Here is a 16,345-nt window from a genome sequence, read left to right on the forward strand (position 1 = left end):
TCATAGTTAAAAATTAAAATATCATTTTATTATTGTTATTATTAATAATAATAATAATAGAGATTAAATTTAATTTTAAATTATTTCCATGAATTGGCTTTGTGCTTTGGCAGAAAGTGAAATCCGTCTGGTGTTTTTCCCAAAAACATTTCACTGAAACAAATAATTTTTTTTTAATTAAATAAATAATTCATATGTTTGTAAATTTTTGTTAAATATAATTAGTATCGTTACCTCAACTTTATCCAATCAGCACAGTTTGAGCTAGCCATCATTGTTTCAAGTTCATCGCGTCCTTTGTAGTAAGGTGGACGTTCATTTATCCTCTGCGGTGGTTGTTCCAAAATACCTACTGGAATGTATCTGTAATCACACATTAATTATAATTTTTATTGATTTAAAAAATCAAAAATGTCTGCTAATTTTAATATCATACAAAATTACCTGTGTAAAAATGAAATCCACTCCAACATAAATCTTCTTGTAGTTTCAACACCTCTAGTATCAGATCCCCAGTGTTCCATCCCATAATTAGCATACTTTTTCAAAATATCAAGCCTCTCAGAACTGGAAATATCATAAAGTTTCTGTTCCTTAATTTCTGAGAAAATCCACGGTTTAATTAGCGCTCCGCGACCAATTGTAATGCCTTGTATCGTGGGATGACTTGATCTCACTCGTAGGTAATCATCGAAGCTCAGAATATCTCCATTTCCAAAAACGGGAATAGGGTCTGCATTTTTAGCGCACGTTTCAATGTATTCCCAGTCAGCCATCTTAGTGTATCTTTGCTCTCGTGACCTTCCGTGTACCTAAAAAAAAAAAAAAAAAAAAAAAAAAAAAAAAAAAAATGACTTAATATTTAATAAAAATTCTAACTAGACATTTATTTTTCAAAGATGTGAAAATAAGCTTACAGTAATCATTGATGCTCCCCACTCCCGGAATTTAGGCATAAGATTGTGAGCAATAGGCTTGTCCATATAAACACCCATGCGTGTTTTAATAGTCAGAGGAATGTCAAGAACTTGACTGACAGATTTAACGACATTCTGCAGCACATTGGAACGATTCAACATTCCACTGCCGCCTCCGTGTTTGTAAATTAAATCAATGGGACAACCCAAGTTCAGATCTATGTAATCGATCTCGGTTTGTTCACTCAGCAACTGAGCGCATCTGGTCAAAACTCCTGGGTTATTACCGCAAATTTGTACGCCAAAGATATCTTCAGATTCGTGTTTTTTAACCAAAGCCCACTCTTCATGCACGCCCTTGAGTATTTTTGGGGCCAGAGCCATTTCTCCGCAAGTAATATCGGCTCCATATTCCTTGCAGATCCTTCTGAAGGGCAAATTTCCTACCGTAGTCAGCGGACTCAAGAGAATTTTGTCTCGCCACTCGATTTTCTTTTTCTCTTCAGGTCTTAATTTTATCAAATCATGATCTGGAACAGCTCCTAGTCTTTTCTCCTCAATTTTTTCACCCTTTGTATCGTCATTATTGCTTGGATGTGTTAATCCATTACAGTGTTTTTTGGGACCACTGCCATCGTTGGTCTTGACAATCTTCTCAGCTACATTAAAGTTGTACTTACGTTTCCGTAATTTTTCTTGCAGTCCAGGAGACATTTTATTCTTGGTCGCTGGATTTTTTTTTGAAAAAGCCTCGAACCTTTCTTTGTCAACAATATTGAAGCCGTCAGGCGTCAAGTGCTTGGAAGCGTACCTGCAAGCGGCTCCACGTGGACACCGGCCCATCAAATTAAACAAATAGCACAGAGTATCAATATCAGGTTCTTTAATTTTTAGATATGCAGCGCGATCATGCATAAAAGTACATTTTTGAGATGGACATTTTTTTTCCGGCTCATCCTTAGCTTGGTCTACAATCCAAGGACACAAGTTCCGCTCTTTTGAGGTTTTGAACGGTGGTGGCCGTGATTTATTTTGCCCTTTCAATTTATCTCTTCTCTCATCTAACTTTATTTTTTTGACAACCGGCTCTTCTTCAATATTATCTTCAACATCATTGTCATTTGCGGTATCGATTTCCGGGTCATTTTCAGACTCCAACTTGGCACGTTTTTTTGCCGGCTCATCACTTGTTTCATCATTTGCATTACTACTTAACTGGTTTATTTTCTCCTTGTCTTCTTTAGTCAAGCAGTCCTTGGACAATATTCTCACGTGGTCGTCCACAATAAATCTGTCAATTTAAACAACAAATAAATAAAACTCCAAGCATTGTAAAATAAAATAAAAAACAATTGAGGTTATAGACACGCGAAATTCGATATTTGTTTACTTGAGAATTGACGAGTGTTTTTATTTTTTTAAATTAATAAATAATATATTTTTACTTACTCTACTTTTATTCTACATACTCCCTTGCATTTATCTTCAGTGTAATCCGGTGTACACTTTTCCGGGGGTGCATTACTGCAAGCCGCCATGTTAAATAAAAAGAACGAGTGAGCGAAAAAAATTCTGGCGGCTATTTTGCTATTTTGTATTATATCACAGCAGATGTTGACATTATCTACTGAAACTTCTCGATATAAACAAATAACAAAACCTCAAAATAATTTAAAATTAACTAGATTAAATATCTTTTGAAATAAATAAGTAGTTAATTAATTTTGTAAAAATGTTTTATTGTTAAAAAAATAATTATGCCGGCATTCCATGAATCGTCTGTTGAGGTAATTATTTTATATTTATTATTAATTAACATCTAAAATAATAATATCATTTTATGACATTAAAGTAGGCACGACAATTTTTTAATTTTATTCAACAAAAAAATTTGTTCCAAAAAATTGCATTATTCATTTTTTTTTTTATTTCTCCAAGTCAATTTTTTTTTACTACAATTTAATTGTTACAAAAAATAGCTAAATTATAAAATATCTGCTAATTTAATTTTAATTATAATTTTTTACAGCAAATTCAGGCTCAGACAGTTATAATAATTCATCCAGGATCACAAAATGTCAGGATAGGTCGAGCATCTGATTTAAATCCAGTAACAATTTTACATGCAATTGCAAGGAAACGTCTTCCTAATGGAATTGCTCATCAAGATGCATTTCTACCGGCGTTGGTACCAAAGGTAATTTATTAAAAATCATAATACTGAAGTTAGCCGTCAGTTGTTAATTTTAAAAATTTTTTTAACAAATCAATTACAATAAAAAAATGCTTCTAAAAATTTTTACTTATAATTTTTTTTAATTTTCACATGTGGAACTTTTTGGTGAAATTTTCTTTATAATAATTTAATTGCTATAAAATTCTAAAAAAGTTTTTAATATCTGTGTTCTAGACAAAAGAATTAACCCAAGCGATGGAAGAATCAAGACTCCAAGTGTCGCATACTCTCCAATCTTGCTTACAATCAGACGGTCGTAGAAGATACGCAACACCTCCGCAGCAGATAGCGGCTTTCAATAGAAGATCTAATCCCGAAGTGGTTTCCTCAACCAATGGAGAGTGGATTAAAATCAACAAAGATGTTATTATCGGTGAAGACATATTGAATTTAAATCCAGAAGACAATTATAACATCCATATTCCATACCGCCGTGGTGAGCTGAACATTCATTCAGGCCCTGGTGGAAGCCTCACTGCGGTACTAGCAGATTTGAAAACAATTTGGGAGTATGTTATTACCGAGAAACTAGGAATTCCAATTCAAGATTTGAAGCACTATCGAGCAGTTCTTGTTGTACCTGATATATATAATAGGCAATATTTAAAAGAATTGACAACTTTGCTGTTAATTGACATGAATTTTGGTGGATGTTTTTTATTACAGGTTACTTTTAATTCACATTTAATTATTAAATTAATTTTTTATGCTAAATAATGAGAACTGTTATTTTTTTTTTAGGATCACGTGGCGGCTACTTTTGGAGCGGGTTTAGGATACGCTTGTGTGGTTGATGTAGGTCATGAAAAAACCTCTGTTTCTTGTGTTGAAGATGGTATTTCTCATAGGAATACTCGCGTACGAATGGATTATGGAGGTGGTGATATAACTCAGACTTTTTTCTGGCTGCTACAAAAGTCTGCATTTCCTTATCAGGCTTGTCAGCCTTTTAACAAATTGGACGCAGTACTACTCGGAGATCTCAAAAAAGATTTTTGTCACGTTGATTTAAATATTTGTGGCTCTCAAGAAAAGTCATTTCTTGTTAAAAAACCTAAATCACCGGTAGAAAAATACACACTCCAGGTATAAATTTCATAATTAGATTAAAATATTATTTTAATATAAATGCCATTAAAGTTAGCCGACGTTTTTAATTTTTTAACATTTTTAAAGAATTTCACTTATAGTTTTTCAAGTTTTTTATAAATGACAATTTTTTTTTATTTTTTTATAACATTTTTTTCAATTAAAAAAAATTCTAAAAATTTTTAAATGTCAGCTAATTTAATTTTCATTTAATATAATTATACAGTGATAATGAGGATATTTTATGATCTTTAGGTCGGTGATGAGTGTTTGATAGCACCACTGAGTCTTTTTCAACCTGAACTTTTTAAAATAACTGGAGTACATAATGTACACATTCAAAAACGGTACATGGGAGACCCCGAAGACCCCCATGATGAAAATTATTTACGTGAAACTAGTGTAAGATATTTTAGATTACATTTTATTGAAACAATAATTATAAAATTGTTGACCGATTTTATTTTATTTACAGAGAAGAGGTATCAAAGAAAACTTGGAACAAACTTTAGAATTACCAGAAGAAGTAGCTGCTCCTGTGGCTGCTGTTGACGAAGAAGTAGTTGTGGATGCCGTCGACGCAGCACCAATGGCCTTAGCAAATCGTGATCTTGATGCTCCTCGTGACTTTGTCGTTGGTCCTCAACAGCTTTTAGGTCTCGACCATGCAATTGTACAGAGTATAGATCGCTGTCGTAAGTTTCTTATTTTAATTTAGATAATAATCATTGAAAAATTTTTTTAAATTAACTACAATGTTTTTTTTTATAGCCACGGAAGATTTAAAACGTAAAATGTACAGTTGCATTTTGATAGTTGGATCTGGGATGAAATTTCAGGGAATTGGTATGTGGCTTCACAATAGAATATCGCTGCAAATTCCTTTTATGTACAGAGCTGGTGAGTACTAAATTTGTTAATCGAAGTTAGTTAGCAGTCACTTGACAATTTTTTAATTAAAAAAAAAAAAAATGTTCCAAAAAATTGTATTTTTAATTTTTAAAAATTTTTACATGTCAATTTTTTTTACAATAATTCATTTGTCATAAAAATAATTAAATATCTACTAAATTAATTTTCATAATTGTTTTTTAACAATGAAAAATAAAATTTTCAGAACAACTGGATATAATAACGCAACCAAAGGAAATGGATTCAGGAATGACCACGTGGAAAGGTGCTGCAATTTTAAGTTGCCTAGAATCAGCTCAAGAACTTTGGATCGTCCGTTCAGAATGGGAAGTAATGGGAGTTCGTGTTCTACGCGAAAGAGCTCCATTTATGTGGTGAATAAATTAATACATAAATTAATTATTTTATAAAAATTACTACCAGCAATAATTTTTTTATATTTAAAACGTAAAAATAAAAAATAAATGTGTTTTTAAATATTTTATTGTTTCAATTAATTCTGCCAAGGTTACACATTATTTAATTACGTCTATTACTTCGGTAGTTTTCTTCTCGCCTTATAGAGAATATTTATGAGAACAAAAACTAAAATATCGACATTTTTAATAATAAAATTACAAATTAAATTAGTGTAGAGCTGAAGTTAATTCCGAACAAATGAGATTTAACGTTGATTTAATATGATTACTAGGCCAGTACTCGGTAATGCGGCTTCTTATTCTTCTTTAGAGTAACGAAGCACAGTTTTTTTCCACCTGTCAATCGGTTATCAGTTATTAAAAAAAAAAAATAAAGTTGAGAATACACTCGAAAATACGTGAGTAGAAATGGGCAAAGACGACGCGGAGACAACCGCATTGAAAAAGGAGCTGGACGACTTAATAAAAAAATGCCAAGTATTTCTTCTTCTTCTTTTTTTTTTTAATTAAATTGTACCTAACAACAGATTTATTCTAATACAGGAAGATCAAAAGAAACAACAAGACACGACGTTGGAAGAAGCTTGCTCTTCAGTGGCTGATGCTCCGAAAATAAAGCTATCCACGAAGAAACTTCTTAAAGGACACATAAACAAAGTCAACTCGGTACATTACAGTGGTGACAGCAGGTCTTTGTCTAAAATTTATTAACAATAGCCTATTAAAAAATAATTAATTTAATAAAATTATTTACAGACACTGTGTAACTGGGTCATTGGACGGAAAATTAATCATCTGGGATTCATGGACCGGCAATAAAGTCCAAGTAATTCCTCTACGTTCGGCCTGGGTGATGTCTGTCGCATTTGCTCCTTCTGGGAATTTTGTTGCTTGTGGAGGAATGGATAATATGTGTACTGTCTATGACGTAAACAATCGTGATGCAACTGGGTCAGCTAAAATAACCCGGGAGTTATTGGGTTACGAGGGTTTCTTATCTTCATGCAGATTCTTGGATGACCAAAAAATTATTACTGGCTCCGGAGATATGAAAATGTATTTATTTATTTATATTATTATTATTTATAAAATTTTTAATATAATAATAATAATAATAAATTTTGAATTATCTTGTAAACTATTGAAATTTTTGAAGATATAAGCTCACCCCGACATTACACTCATCGAGACCTTTCATTTGAGTACCCACATCAATTTTTCATATATTTTATATATATTATATATATGTATATATGAAAAATATATGAAAATGCATGTGGGTACTCAAATGAAAGCTCTTGATGAGTATAACATCGGAATGAGCTTATATCTTTAAAAACGTCAATAGTTAAGAAAGTACAGTGCAATTTAACAAAAGTCATTATTTATTAAAGCAAAATTTTGTTTATTTATAAAATTTTCAGATAATAATAATAAAAAATAAATTTTTAAGATAACAATAAAAATTTTAAATTATGATCTTTAATTTGTGAAGATGCATGTGGGAATTGGAATCTGGTAAGAAGACAACAGATTTTTGCGCTCATGCTGGAGATGTCGTCAGTATTAGTCTTTCTCCAGATGGAAACAGTTACATTACTGGATCTGTTGACAAAACTTGTAAATTATGGGACATGAGGGAAGAAAAGGCTAAACAAACTTTCTTCGGTCATGAAGCTGATGTAAATTCTGTTTGTGTAAGAGACAAAAGTTTTTATTTACTAACTTAACGTTGGGTTTAATTGAAAATTTAACTATTTGTTTATTTATTTATATAGTTTCATCCTTCGGGACACTCTTTTGTAACAGCATCAGAAGACAAAACTGCTCGACTGTGGGATTTGAGATCTGACCAACAACTCGCTACGTACAAACCACCAAGCTCTAATCCCGGATATACTTCTTGTGGATTATCCCTGAGCGGTAGATATATCTTCTGCGCGAGTGACGATAATTCTATTCATATATGGGACACATTGAAAGGCCAATACAACGGTAATTTAATAAAAAAAAAAAAAATTTAATTATAAAAATTATCAATTATTATTGATTTATTTATAAATTTATAAATTTTTAGGAGCTTTAGTCGGACACGAGAATAGAGTTACTTCTTTAAGTGTAGCTCCAAATGGAATGGCAATAGCCAGCTGCTCATGGGATCAATATGTCAGGGTTTGGGTTTAAATTAAATTAAAGAAATGAAATTAATTTTCGTTAATCACTTATAAAATTATTTGAGCACTTGGTTAATAAAATTATTTGATTTAAATAATTTATTGTAAATTAATTATTGAGTATAAAGTTGCCCTTAAAATAAATACAAATTAAATATTTATAAATTAATTTTATTGTTTTACAGTATGAGGTAAACATATAATTAAAATGAAACATTAATTGTTAACATTAACGAAATTTATTTCCCTAAATTTTCTAATTAAATTTCAAAAAAATACTTTTGTTTGCAGTAATATTTTAATTTAAACATCGTCACAATTTTTTTAGTGCTACTAAATTTATAATTGGTGTTTTTATTGAGACACAAGCAGTCAGAATAATTTTTTTTCTTCATTCGAACAGTCCGAAATAGAAGTAATTAATCATAAATTACGTCTAGGCATTTGTATAACTATTTATTTTTTAATTAGCGTACTTAAATTGCACTTAATCAGGCATAAGGCATCATACAGCCTATTTATTTGCATCTATGCGGTGCTTTTCATAACTTGATTGTAACTGTTTATTTTCATTTAAATTGTGACTTTGGATAATTATTCAATAATATTAATAATAATAATAATAATAATTTATTAAATATGCCATCTATCTACTGACAATATTTAATATTTTTATTAAAAAGTAATTCTATCTAATCGTAAGTAGCGGCTTCATCACATTTTCTTCCACATAAAAATGTCATTTAGTCCACAGGCCAATTTACATTTTTTTTTTTATATCAATTAATCCATTAATTGTTAAATGAAAATATTAAAAAAATTAAATTACTTTTTACAATACTTAAAAATATATTTCAATGGAATTTATCTTTATCGTAATACATATTTTATTTCAATAATTATCAATTAACTAGTTAATTAATTAGATGACTAGAAATGAGATTAATCTATAATTAAAATAGTTAAAATAAATGTACTCAGTTTTTTGTTGCATTGCAACGGCTGTACGAAGCACTTGACGCAATTTTTTTTTTTTTTTTTTTTTTTTAATTACATAATTTGAAAACTAAAAAGAATTTTGTTCTTCGTATAAAAAAAGCAAAGTATAAATAAAATAGATTAATAATAATACGATGATAAATAAAAATTTTATATCGTATAAATGGACCACAGTATGCTTGGCAAATGCGTTTGTTTTTTTATTTTTTATTTTTATAATTAAATTATTCATCCGCGCTGTAATAAAAAGTATCACAGAAAAATACGTACAAAGTTAATAATCGACCGATGTTTTATATTTATTTATTATTATTATTATTATTTTTTTTTTTTTTTTTTTCAAAAGTATACTTATATGTATGTACATATATTTTGGAATATTAAGAGAAATAAGAATTTATTTTTTTTTTCTTCTTCAAAGAAATAAAAATATTTACTTTGCTATTTATTTTTTGTTCATGTTCCCACTTTTTGTGATGATTTTTTAGCAAAATAATCACAGATGTGTTTTCAAAATTGTATTGTTGTCTTATCCAAGGTTATCTTTAAATTTAACTTTACAATTGAGTGTATGTGTATGTTCATAAGCAATTATACATATATAATTGCCTGTAATCATCGTTTATGAAACCAAATAAAGCAAATTTTTTTTGCAATTAATTATTAGATTTTTCCATATTAATTGCCGTGTAAAAATAGTGACAATTAATCGTGTCGATGATTAACTTTACCAGCGATAATTAAAGATTAAGAGATTTTGAATTTAGATCAACTTCTCAATAAGTAAGAAAGTTATTATAGACTAAAATTCATCAAGATTAATAAGAAGAGCTATGATAACTGTGGCACCAGCTTCTTTAGTAGCCCATTCCATAGGTTCAACTCCGTCTGTCCCGTGCTGTTTATCTGAACCCATCGTGTAAGATCCAGGTCTCACCAGTAATTGAAACGCCGTTGAAGCATTCAATTTTTTATTTGATTGAGTGTCAATGTATCTAAAATAAAATAAAACATTTTTAATAATAAAAATCCTAATAATTTAAAAAAAAAAAAAAAAAAAAAAAAAAAAAAAAACATTGAAAACTTACGGATATTTTTTAATGCCTTCAGAAGCCACGTATTTGATATTCGGCGAGAATACAACCTGTGGATTTTGATCTTCACTGTCGATAATTGTTGTTAAATTACTGGTGTCCAATTGTTCCATGGGTAATAGCTCTCCGCGATCGAGAATCCATCTTAAATAATAAAAAAAAAAAAAAAATAATACGTAATTATAATATAATAAGCAATAAATTAATAAGTAAAAAAAATAACATAATATAATTTTCACCTAATTGAGTCCAAACGTGTTCCATAGTAAGCAACATGCCACTTATCAGTAGTACTCTGAGGAATTTGATTAGCATTGATAGTCTGCTTAAGAGGAAATCTAACCCACCCAATAGGAACAGCAAACTCTGCTGGAGGATCTCCTTTCTTACAAATAGCTCCATCGCTGTCGACTTTGTAACACGAATTGCAGTAACAAGTAATTTCATCAAGTGAAAAAAATTCATCTGGCAGAACAAGTGATTTCTTCAATCTTTTACAGGCTTTTAGATATTCACATTTTTTGGAGGGTGATAAAATAATTGTCGAATTCAACGGCGTAGGTGGTGAAGACGATGTCCTTGTGGAACTTAACGTAGATTGTTGGGAATTATGACTTGATATTTGATTTTGGTTGGGGAGTATGGCACTATTGGAATTTTGTTTACTGCTCTGGTGATGCTGCTGACGATTAATCGATTGGGAATCTTGAGACTGCAAAGTAATAGACGTATTAAACGACGTAGCAGCTAAATTACTCATGAGATTGCACTGAGAATTGTTATCCTGATTAATATTATTAAGATTAACATTGTCATTAGCGTTTAAATTATTTGAGTTTTGATGAAAACCAGGAATATTATTTAATTGGCCGTTAGACACGATACTTTCATTAATTGCATTGTTGGCATTCATTGAATTAATAGCAGTATTTAAACTTGACATATTGCTTGACGTAGCAGCTGAACCGTTTTTAATATTTATATTCGTTGCATTGTTTATCTCTACGTTTGTACAGTCATTATTTCTTAAGCTGCCGCTCATCATCATGCCATTTGTAACTTGTTCATCTTGATTATCATTATCATTATCCAAATCGTTGTTAGATATTGTATTATTGTCATACGTATCATCTGGATGATTATTAATATTATTATTTTTAAATTTAAAACACTCAAGACCAGTAGTAGTAGTAGTAGTAGTAGTAGTAGTAGTAGTAGTAGTAGCAGCAGCAGCGGCAGGTGGTTCGTTAGTTATTTCCAATTCACTTGTTGAATTATTGCTGTCAGAGTTACAACTGTTGATCATCGACTTGCCCGGTAAATCATTATCGAAATGCACAATATTATCGAGCGATGCGGTTGATGGGGCGGCTATATTTGCTGTTGCGTTTTCTAACGGATTGCCTCGAGATGAAGTTATCTGTATGGCGTTGAAGTTGGTCAATTCATCTTGATCAACCCGAACGTTTAACGGTAGACTGGACGGAATTTCAAGGACATTTTCTTTCTCATGACACTCGAAGTCAGCTTTTTCTCGGGAATTTTCAACGTCCTCAATCTCTTCGGCTACGCGCTCTACGTTGTTGGCTATCGCCAAATTAATAGCGTCGTTGTTAGTGAGAACGGTTTCGGCAACAGGACCTATTATTGATACTTGTTCTACCTGACCGTAAAGATCTATAACTCCGTATACATACGGCGGAAGATCTGTTGCGGCTATCCCTTGATCAGATCCATTTACATAGAGATGTAATCTGGAATCCTCGTCGATTAATAATCCTACTATTGAGCCAGCTTGAATATTTTCCAAATTTCCACCGTAACGTGTCTTAACTTTAGTACCGTTGTGAGACATCCAGTCACTGCAAATAATCCACGAGTACTTTTTAAAGCCCAAAGCTGTCAAAGGGAACGATGCTTTCTCAGGCGATATACAAGTTACGCCACATAGAATACCAGACACCCAACGATCGTTAACTTTCTCAATTTCCACTTGAAATATTTTACCTTTTATTAACGGCCGGTTAGTCATCACAACACCTTGATTGTAACTAGCGACTCTTCGAGCGACTGTTTGACCTTCAAGTTCAACATTTCTTCCGTGATTTTCGTGAAATTCGTAACACCAGTCCGTCTCACCGGTGGAAGTGATAATCGGTTGAGTCGGAGTTAGAATAATTTCTTGGAGTTTAGCCTCCGAGGCGTCGATCGACGTGTCCATTCCACCGTCGTTTCTCATGGTCAGCGGCATTGGATCCAACAGAAGTTCCAGAGAGTCTTGTAATCTCAAGCTGGCGTTCGGCGAAATTGCTGGAAGCTGCTGTTTACTGCTCGTAATACTAACCGCTACTGTACTTCCAAAAAGTTCAACTACCATCCAAACCATCTCGGGAACATTAACCGCAGCAACTCCCATATCTTCGCCGTTAATATAAAACTTTAAATTACCCTCGTGGCTTCTTTTTACACCAATTTTATCGCCGACTCTCAACCAATCTAGACTAGGACAGTAATTAGAACAGAGCACATTACCCTTGTACCTGACTTCATTCCCGGTTAGATACCAAGCGTCTATGGGAATTGAAGTCATTCCAGGAACTAAATCCATCGAGGTTAGCCAATTACCATTTGGATTTTCTACAACTCCTATTTTTAGCGAACCACTCCACTCGGGCGCTACTTCTTGAATGGCTATTTCAAAAAGTTCATTGTTCTCGAGGCCACTCTCACTCAATAAAACCGCATTATTGTACTCGCGACAACGCGCAGCAATAACTCGATCTGTATTCAACTGAATATTGAGCCCCACAGACTCGTGGAACTTATGAGTGATTTCCATGGGAGCTTGGGGCTGTATGACCGAGGTCGGTTGCTGACTGATACTGTTCTCCGACGGCAAGTACTGTTGGGTTATCGTATCGCGTCGCTCTGGCTGAACAATGGTGACCTGTAATCAAATAATAATTTTAAAACGGTCATCGACTTTAAGAATATTTTTGATTAGGTAATAAAATAATTTTTGGCCACCGGAAGCTCATACCTGGGCGCACTGCGCATACAAATCAATCACCGGGTAAACGTGAGGCGGAAGACCACTGCACGCAGTACCTTGGTCGACTCCATCAAGATAATAATGCAGACTTGAGTCTGCACATCGCATCATACCGATCCTATTTCCTTCGACGAGCTTATCAAGATCGCAGGAATAATGGTGGCGAAGAGTTACGCCGTCTCGCATCACTGTTGAACCTGATAACATCCATGTGTCGTGGTCTATGTCGGTCATTGTTGATGGAAACTCTAATTCGTCTGGTCTAATAGCCGTCACGCCTATTTTATTGATTAATTATTGAATTATTAAATGATCAAATGATTAACAGTAGTTAATGTAAATTTAAGATCTTACACAAAAAAAAAATTTCTCGAATCAAGTAAATAATTTTTAAGAGCTTAATCTTCTTGATTTAAGTAAAAAAAAATTGTTTTAAATAAATTTTACTTGATTCAAGTTAATTTTTTTTTCTGTGTAAAAAATAATATTTTAATTACCAGCTTCGATAGCACCAGACCAACGGCCAACCATTTTGTCAATAGAAACTTCAAAAAGTTCACCATCACGTAAAGGTCGATTAGCGATCACGATAGCCTCATTAAATTCACCCAAAGCTCGTATTCTAGAGGCTGTCAGTCCATTATTTGAAATTCTCGCGTGCTTGCCATGTACATGATGAAATCGTAAATCGCTATTAAAAAAAAAAAAAAAAAAAAAAAAAAAAAAAAATTAGCCAAGGTTCAACTTAAATTAAATAAAATAAACTATTGTAAACTCTCACCTGTACAATGTCGTGTTGCTAAAACTAGAATTATTAGTAGTAGGACTGTAAAAATCAGTGTTATCAACAATAGTAGCCTGCGTAGCTTGGCCATACAAATCGATGACACCGTAGACTCTTTCTGGAACACCAACAGCAGCAGCTCCCTGGTCTGTACCATTGACAAAAAAATGCAACGTCCCATTGTCCTTTCTCATGACCCCAACGCGATCACCAACTTGTAGGCGATCAAGATTCTGGCCATACTGATCAATAATAGACGTGCCGTTGTGCATAACTCCATTCCCAGTCATAATCCACGTACCAGAGCGTACATTCGTCATCGTAAAAGGAAATTCAAGTTCAGTCGGTGAGTGTGTGGTCACACCAATCTCAATAGAACCCGCCCACTTGGTAACTATTTTATCCAGCCTCACTTCAAACAATTCGTTCGGTCTCAATGGTCTCATTGTAAGTACCACACCATTATTGAAGTCATCCATAGCATTAGGCCGGTGTGCAGTACGCCCATTGTTTATTACGTCTGCGTGAGTACCGCAGCACGGATGAAAGGTTAACCGGTCAAGAGTCTCCTCTTCTTCAACTTCAGTTAATCCCTGTAAATGTAAATTATTTCTCCGAGTGACGAGATTTTGTTCTTCGCGTTCGTCCCGATCGACAATCGTTACTTTGACAGTCATCCCGTAAAGCTCGACAACTCCCCAGATCCCGGGGGGTACTTTTGCAGCTACACCTTGATCCAGACCATTTATCAAGTAATGTAAATTACCATTACACCTTCTAATCATTCCAACTCTGTCGCCTTCTCGCAGCTCATCTAAATTAATATCTCCATACTCTCTTTGGATTCCTTTCCCGTTTGTCAGAATCCCACAACCAGACATCATCGTAGTTCCCGATCGCATATTCGTCATAGTCGCAGGAAATTTAAGACCCGTTGGACTGTGGGTTGTTACACCAACTTCAATGCTCCCCGACCACTTGTCTACCAATCTGTCGATACGGATTTCAAACAACTCATTGTCTCTCAGTGGCCTGTGAGTCATTACAACTCCATTGTTGAACTCATCGAGTGGCCTGCGTCTTTCAGCAGTCCTCGCGTTGTTTGACAATTTAACCAAAGATCCTACGCGTTCGTGAAATCTCAGTCGGTCTTCACGGATGGCAGCTGGGCTCGGATTTTTTGGTAAATTTACGTTCATATTGACATTAAGATTAACATTTAAATTAGCGACCATACTCGTAGACGTCCCTTCGCCCATTGAAAAGTCATTGTTAATCTCCATCTCATCTTTCGGCTCATTTGTCAGCAGTAATGCCTTTGGGTTTGTTATCGTTACTTGGACGAAGTCAAAGAACATTGCAACTACGGTGTATAAACGTGTAGGTACATTTGTTGCTGCTATTCCTTGAGATACTCCGTTGATAAAAAATATCAGCTCGCTCTAAAAAAAAATTTATTTTCATTTTAATTAGACTTTTAAGTAATAAGTATGTATTAATTAATTTTTTTTTTAACTCTTGCTGGGATTTTTTGCCCAGCTGGCTTTTGGGTTGTCCCCTACAGCGAATATTAATTAATTAATTAATTAATTAATAGGACTTACATTAGACGTTCTCATTACTCCAAGAGTGTGTCCCTCTTCTAATGTATCAAGTGTACTTCCGTAAGTAGGCTCTGAAATAAGATGCTCCTTCAAATCATTAGTCGTGTGTATAATCCCAGCATTTGTCATCATCCAGATTTGTAAACTAGGTGTCCAACCCACTGTCCTCATTGTCTCTGGGTCATTTGTACATACACCTATTTCAATCTTTCCGTATCGAGATCGTATCTAGGACATATTAAATTCAATTAATATTATTGTGGATTATTCACTCAAATTAACTACTATCTAATTTATAATTAAATTACTTAATTACAGAGAGGGTTTATTTAGCTGTCTAATAAAAAAATATATAAAATACCTTTTTGTCAATCCTAATCTCGAATAACTCGTCATCTTTCAGAGCTTCTGAACTCATGACACGTCCCTCGTCGGACATGGAACAAATTCTCGACGCGGTGGAGTTGTTGTTCAACAAAATCACTCCTTCCCCACATATTTGAAACATCTCGATAATTAATATGTATTTTTTTTAATATTTACATAAAAGCAGTGAATTAAAAATCGCTAGGCTGGATGATCAAAGACCAGAAAACTTAGGTGTCTTGTTCACTTGGATATAAGACCTTCACTAAAGGTCCTAAATAAAATAGTAACACAAAATGAAAATAGATTTCAGACAACTTCTTCGAGAGGCAAACTTGCCACTCCGTTTTGGAGCATCATCCGCTTGGAATAACTTGGAATAAACCTGTATGTAATGTATATTGATAATTGCTCATGCGCTTTTGGATATTTACAAATCTATAGCTTTTATAGATAAATATTAAGCGTCATGGCGTCAAAATTCAAACTTTAACCACTTGATTTTATTTTTTAATTTATTTCTGAAATATAAATATGTTTAATAGTCTCATTAATTTATGAATATAAATACTTACTAACCTTACACTTGTTCATTCGCGATTATTCTCGTTTGACGTTTCAGATTATCAACATATGAAATAACTTTTTTAATTTTGATTTAAAAAAATTTTATTTAAATAAAAATCACCACAAATTTTA

The 16,345-nt window shown here is 32.9% G+C and overlaps 4 protein-coding genes across 4 annotated transcripts; 2 read left to right on the top strand and 2 right to left on the bottom strand.

Annotated features, from left to right (window-relative positions):
• Nucleotides 1–6: 6 nt before the first annotated feature.
• On the bottom strand, nt 7–2,523 carry Dus3 (Dihydrouridine synthase 3). The gene is made up of 5 exons (XM_074254367.1): nt 2,367–2,523; nt 918–2,208; nt 445–812; nt 235–363; nt 7–153 (listed from the first exon to the last, which is right to left on the bottom strand). The coding sequence occupies exons 1-5, from the start codon at nt 2,453–2,455 to the stop codon at nt 81–83; spliced, it is 1,950 nt and encodes a 649-aa protein (XP_074110468.1). The 5' UTR covers nt 2,456–2,523; the 3' UTR covers nt 7–80.
• A 33-nt stretch (nt 2,524–2,556) lies between these two features.
• Arp8 (Actin-related protein 8) lies at nt 2,557–5,982 on the top strand. Its single transcript, XM_074254369.1, has 9 exons — nt 2,557–2,704; nt 2,947–3,114; nt 3,328–3,819; nt 3,895–4,239; nt 4,498–4,644; nt 4,718–4,937; nt 5,014–5,142; nt 5,360–5,528; nt 5,846–5,982. The coding sequence occupies exons 1-9, from the start codon at nt 2,675–2,677 to the stop codon at nt 5,886–5,888; spliced, it is 1,743 nt and encodes a 580-aa protein (XP_074110470.1). The 5' UTR covers nt 2,557–2,674; the 3' UTR covers nt 5,889–5,982.
• Gbeta76c (guanine nucleotide-binding protein subunit beta-2) lies at nt 5,917–7,872 on the top strand. Its single transcript, XM_074254372.1, has 6 exons — nt 5,917–6,050; nt 6,117–6,262; nt 6,330–6,629; nt 7,069–7,270; nt 7,352–7,568; nt 7,651–7,872. Exons 1-6 carry the CDS (start codon nt 5,982–5,984, stop codon nt 7,755–7,757), a joined length of 1,041 nt encoding a protein of 346 aa, XP_074110473.1. The 5' UTR covers nt 5,917–5,981; the 3' UTR covers nt 7,758–7,872.
• Nucleotides 7,873–7,902: 30 nt separating this feature from the next.
• On the bottom strand, nt 7,903–16,148 carry Neurl4 (neuralized E3 ubiquitin protein ligase 4). The gene is made up of 8 exons (XM_074254362.1): nt 15,642–16,148; nt 15,281–15,508; nt 13,674–15,118; nt 13,390–13,583; nt 12,881–13,170; nt 10,080–12,787; nt 9,835–9,984; nt 7,903–9,741 (listed from the first exon to the last, which is right to left on the bottom strand). Exons 1-8 carry the CDS (start codon nt 15,786–15,788, stop codon nt 9,549–9,551), a joined length of 5,355 nt encoding a protein of 1,784 aa, XP_074110463.1. The 5' UTR covers nt 15,789–16,148; the 3' UTR covers nt 7,903–9,548.
• Between the last annotated feature and the right edge of the window lie 197 nt (nt 16,149–16,345).

This window comes from Cotesia typhae, unplaced genomic scaffold (genome assembly GCF_013202065.1).
Source record: "Cotesia typhae breed Kobodo isofemale line unplaced genomic scaffold, CoteBio_Ctyphae scaffold_13, whole genome shotgun sequence".
Classification (NCBI taxonomy): domain Eukaryota; kingdom Metazoa; phylum Arthropoda; class Insecta; order Hymenoptera; family Braconidae; genus Cotesia; species Cotesia typhae.

What these genes read in the sequence shown, in the direction of transcription:
- Dus3 (XM_074254367.1), bottom strand. Translation starts at nt 2,455, where the DNA reads ATGGCGGCTTGCAGTAATGCACCCCCGGAAAAGTGTACACCGGATTAC. An exon ending in GGGGAGCATCAATGATTACT is followed by an intron (nt 813 to 917) that starts GTAAGCTTATTT and finishes TTTTTTTTTTAG; the next exon opens with GTACACGGAAGGTCACGAGA. An exon ending in TGGATTTCATTTTTACACAG is followed by an intron (nt 364 to 444) that starts GTAATTTTGTAT and finishes GTGTGATTACAG; the next exon opens with ATACATTCCAGTAGGTATTT.
- Arp8 (XM_074254369.1), top strand. Translation starts at nt 2,675, where the DNA reads ATGCCGGCATTCCATGAATCGTCTGTTGAG. An exon ending in TAGAAAAATACACACTCCAG is followed by an intron (nt 4,240 to 4,497) that starts GTATAAATTTCA and finishes TATGATCTTTAG; the next exon opens with GTCGGTGATGAGTGTTTGAT. An exon ending in GAAAGAGCTCCATTTATGTG is followed by an intron (nt 5,529 to 5,845) that starts GTGAATAAATTA and finishes TATGATTACTAG; the next exon opens with GCCAGTACTCGGTAATGCGG.
- Gbeta76c (XM_074254372.1), top strand. Translation starts at nt 5,982, where the DNA reads ATGGGCAAAGACGACGCGGAGACAACCGCATTGAAAAAGGAGCTGGAC. An exon ending in ACTTAATAAAAAAATGCCAA is followed by an intron (nt 6,051 to 6,116) that starts GTATTTCTTCTT and finishes ATTCTAATACAG; the next exon opens with GAAGATCAAAAGAAACAACA. An exon ending in GGCTCCGGAGATATGAAAAT is followed by an intron (nt 6,630 to 7,068) that starts GTATTTATTTAT and finishes TAATTTGTGAAG; the next exon opens with ATGCATGTGGGAATTGGAAT.
- Neurl4 (XM_074254362.1), bottom strand. Translation starts at nt 15,788, where the DNA reads ATGTTTCAAATATGTGGGGAAGGAGTGATTTTGTTGAACAACAACTCC. An exon ending in GTCTGGTGCTATCGAAGCTG is followed by an intron (nt 13,171 to 13,389) that starts GTAATTAAAATA and finishes TCAATAAAATAG; the next exon opens with GCGTGACGGCTATTAGACCA. An exon ending in TGTATGCGCAGTGCGCCCAG is followed by an intron (nt 12,788 to 12,880) that starts GTATGAGCTTCC and finishes ATTTGATTACAG; the next exon opens with GTCACCATTGTTCAGCCAGA.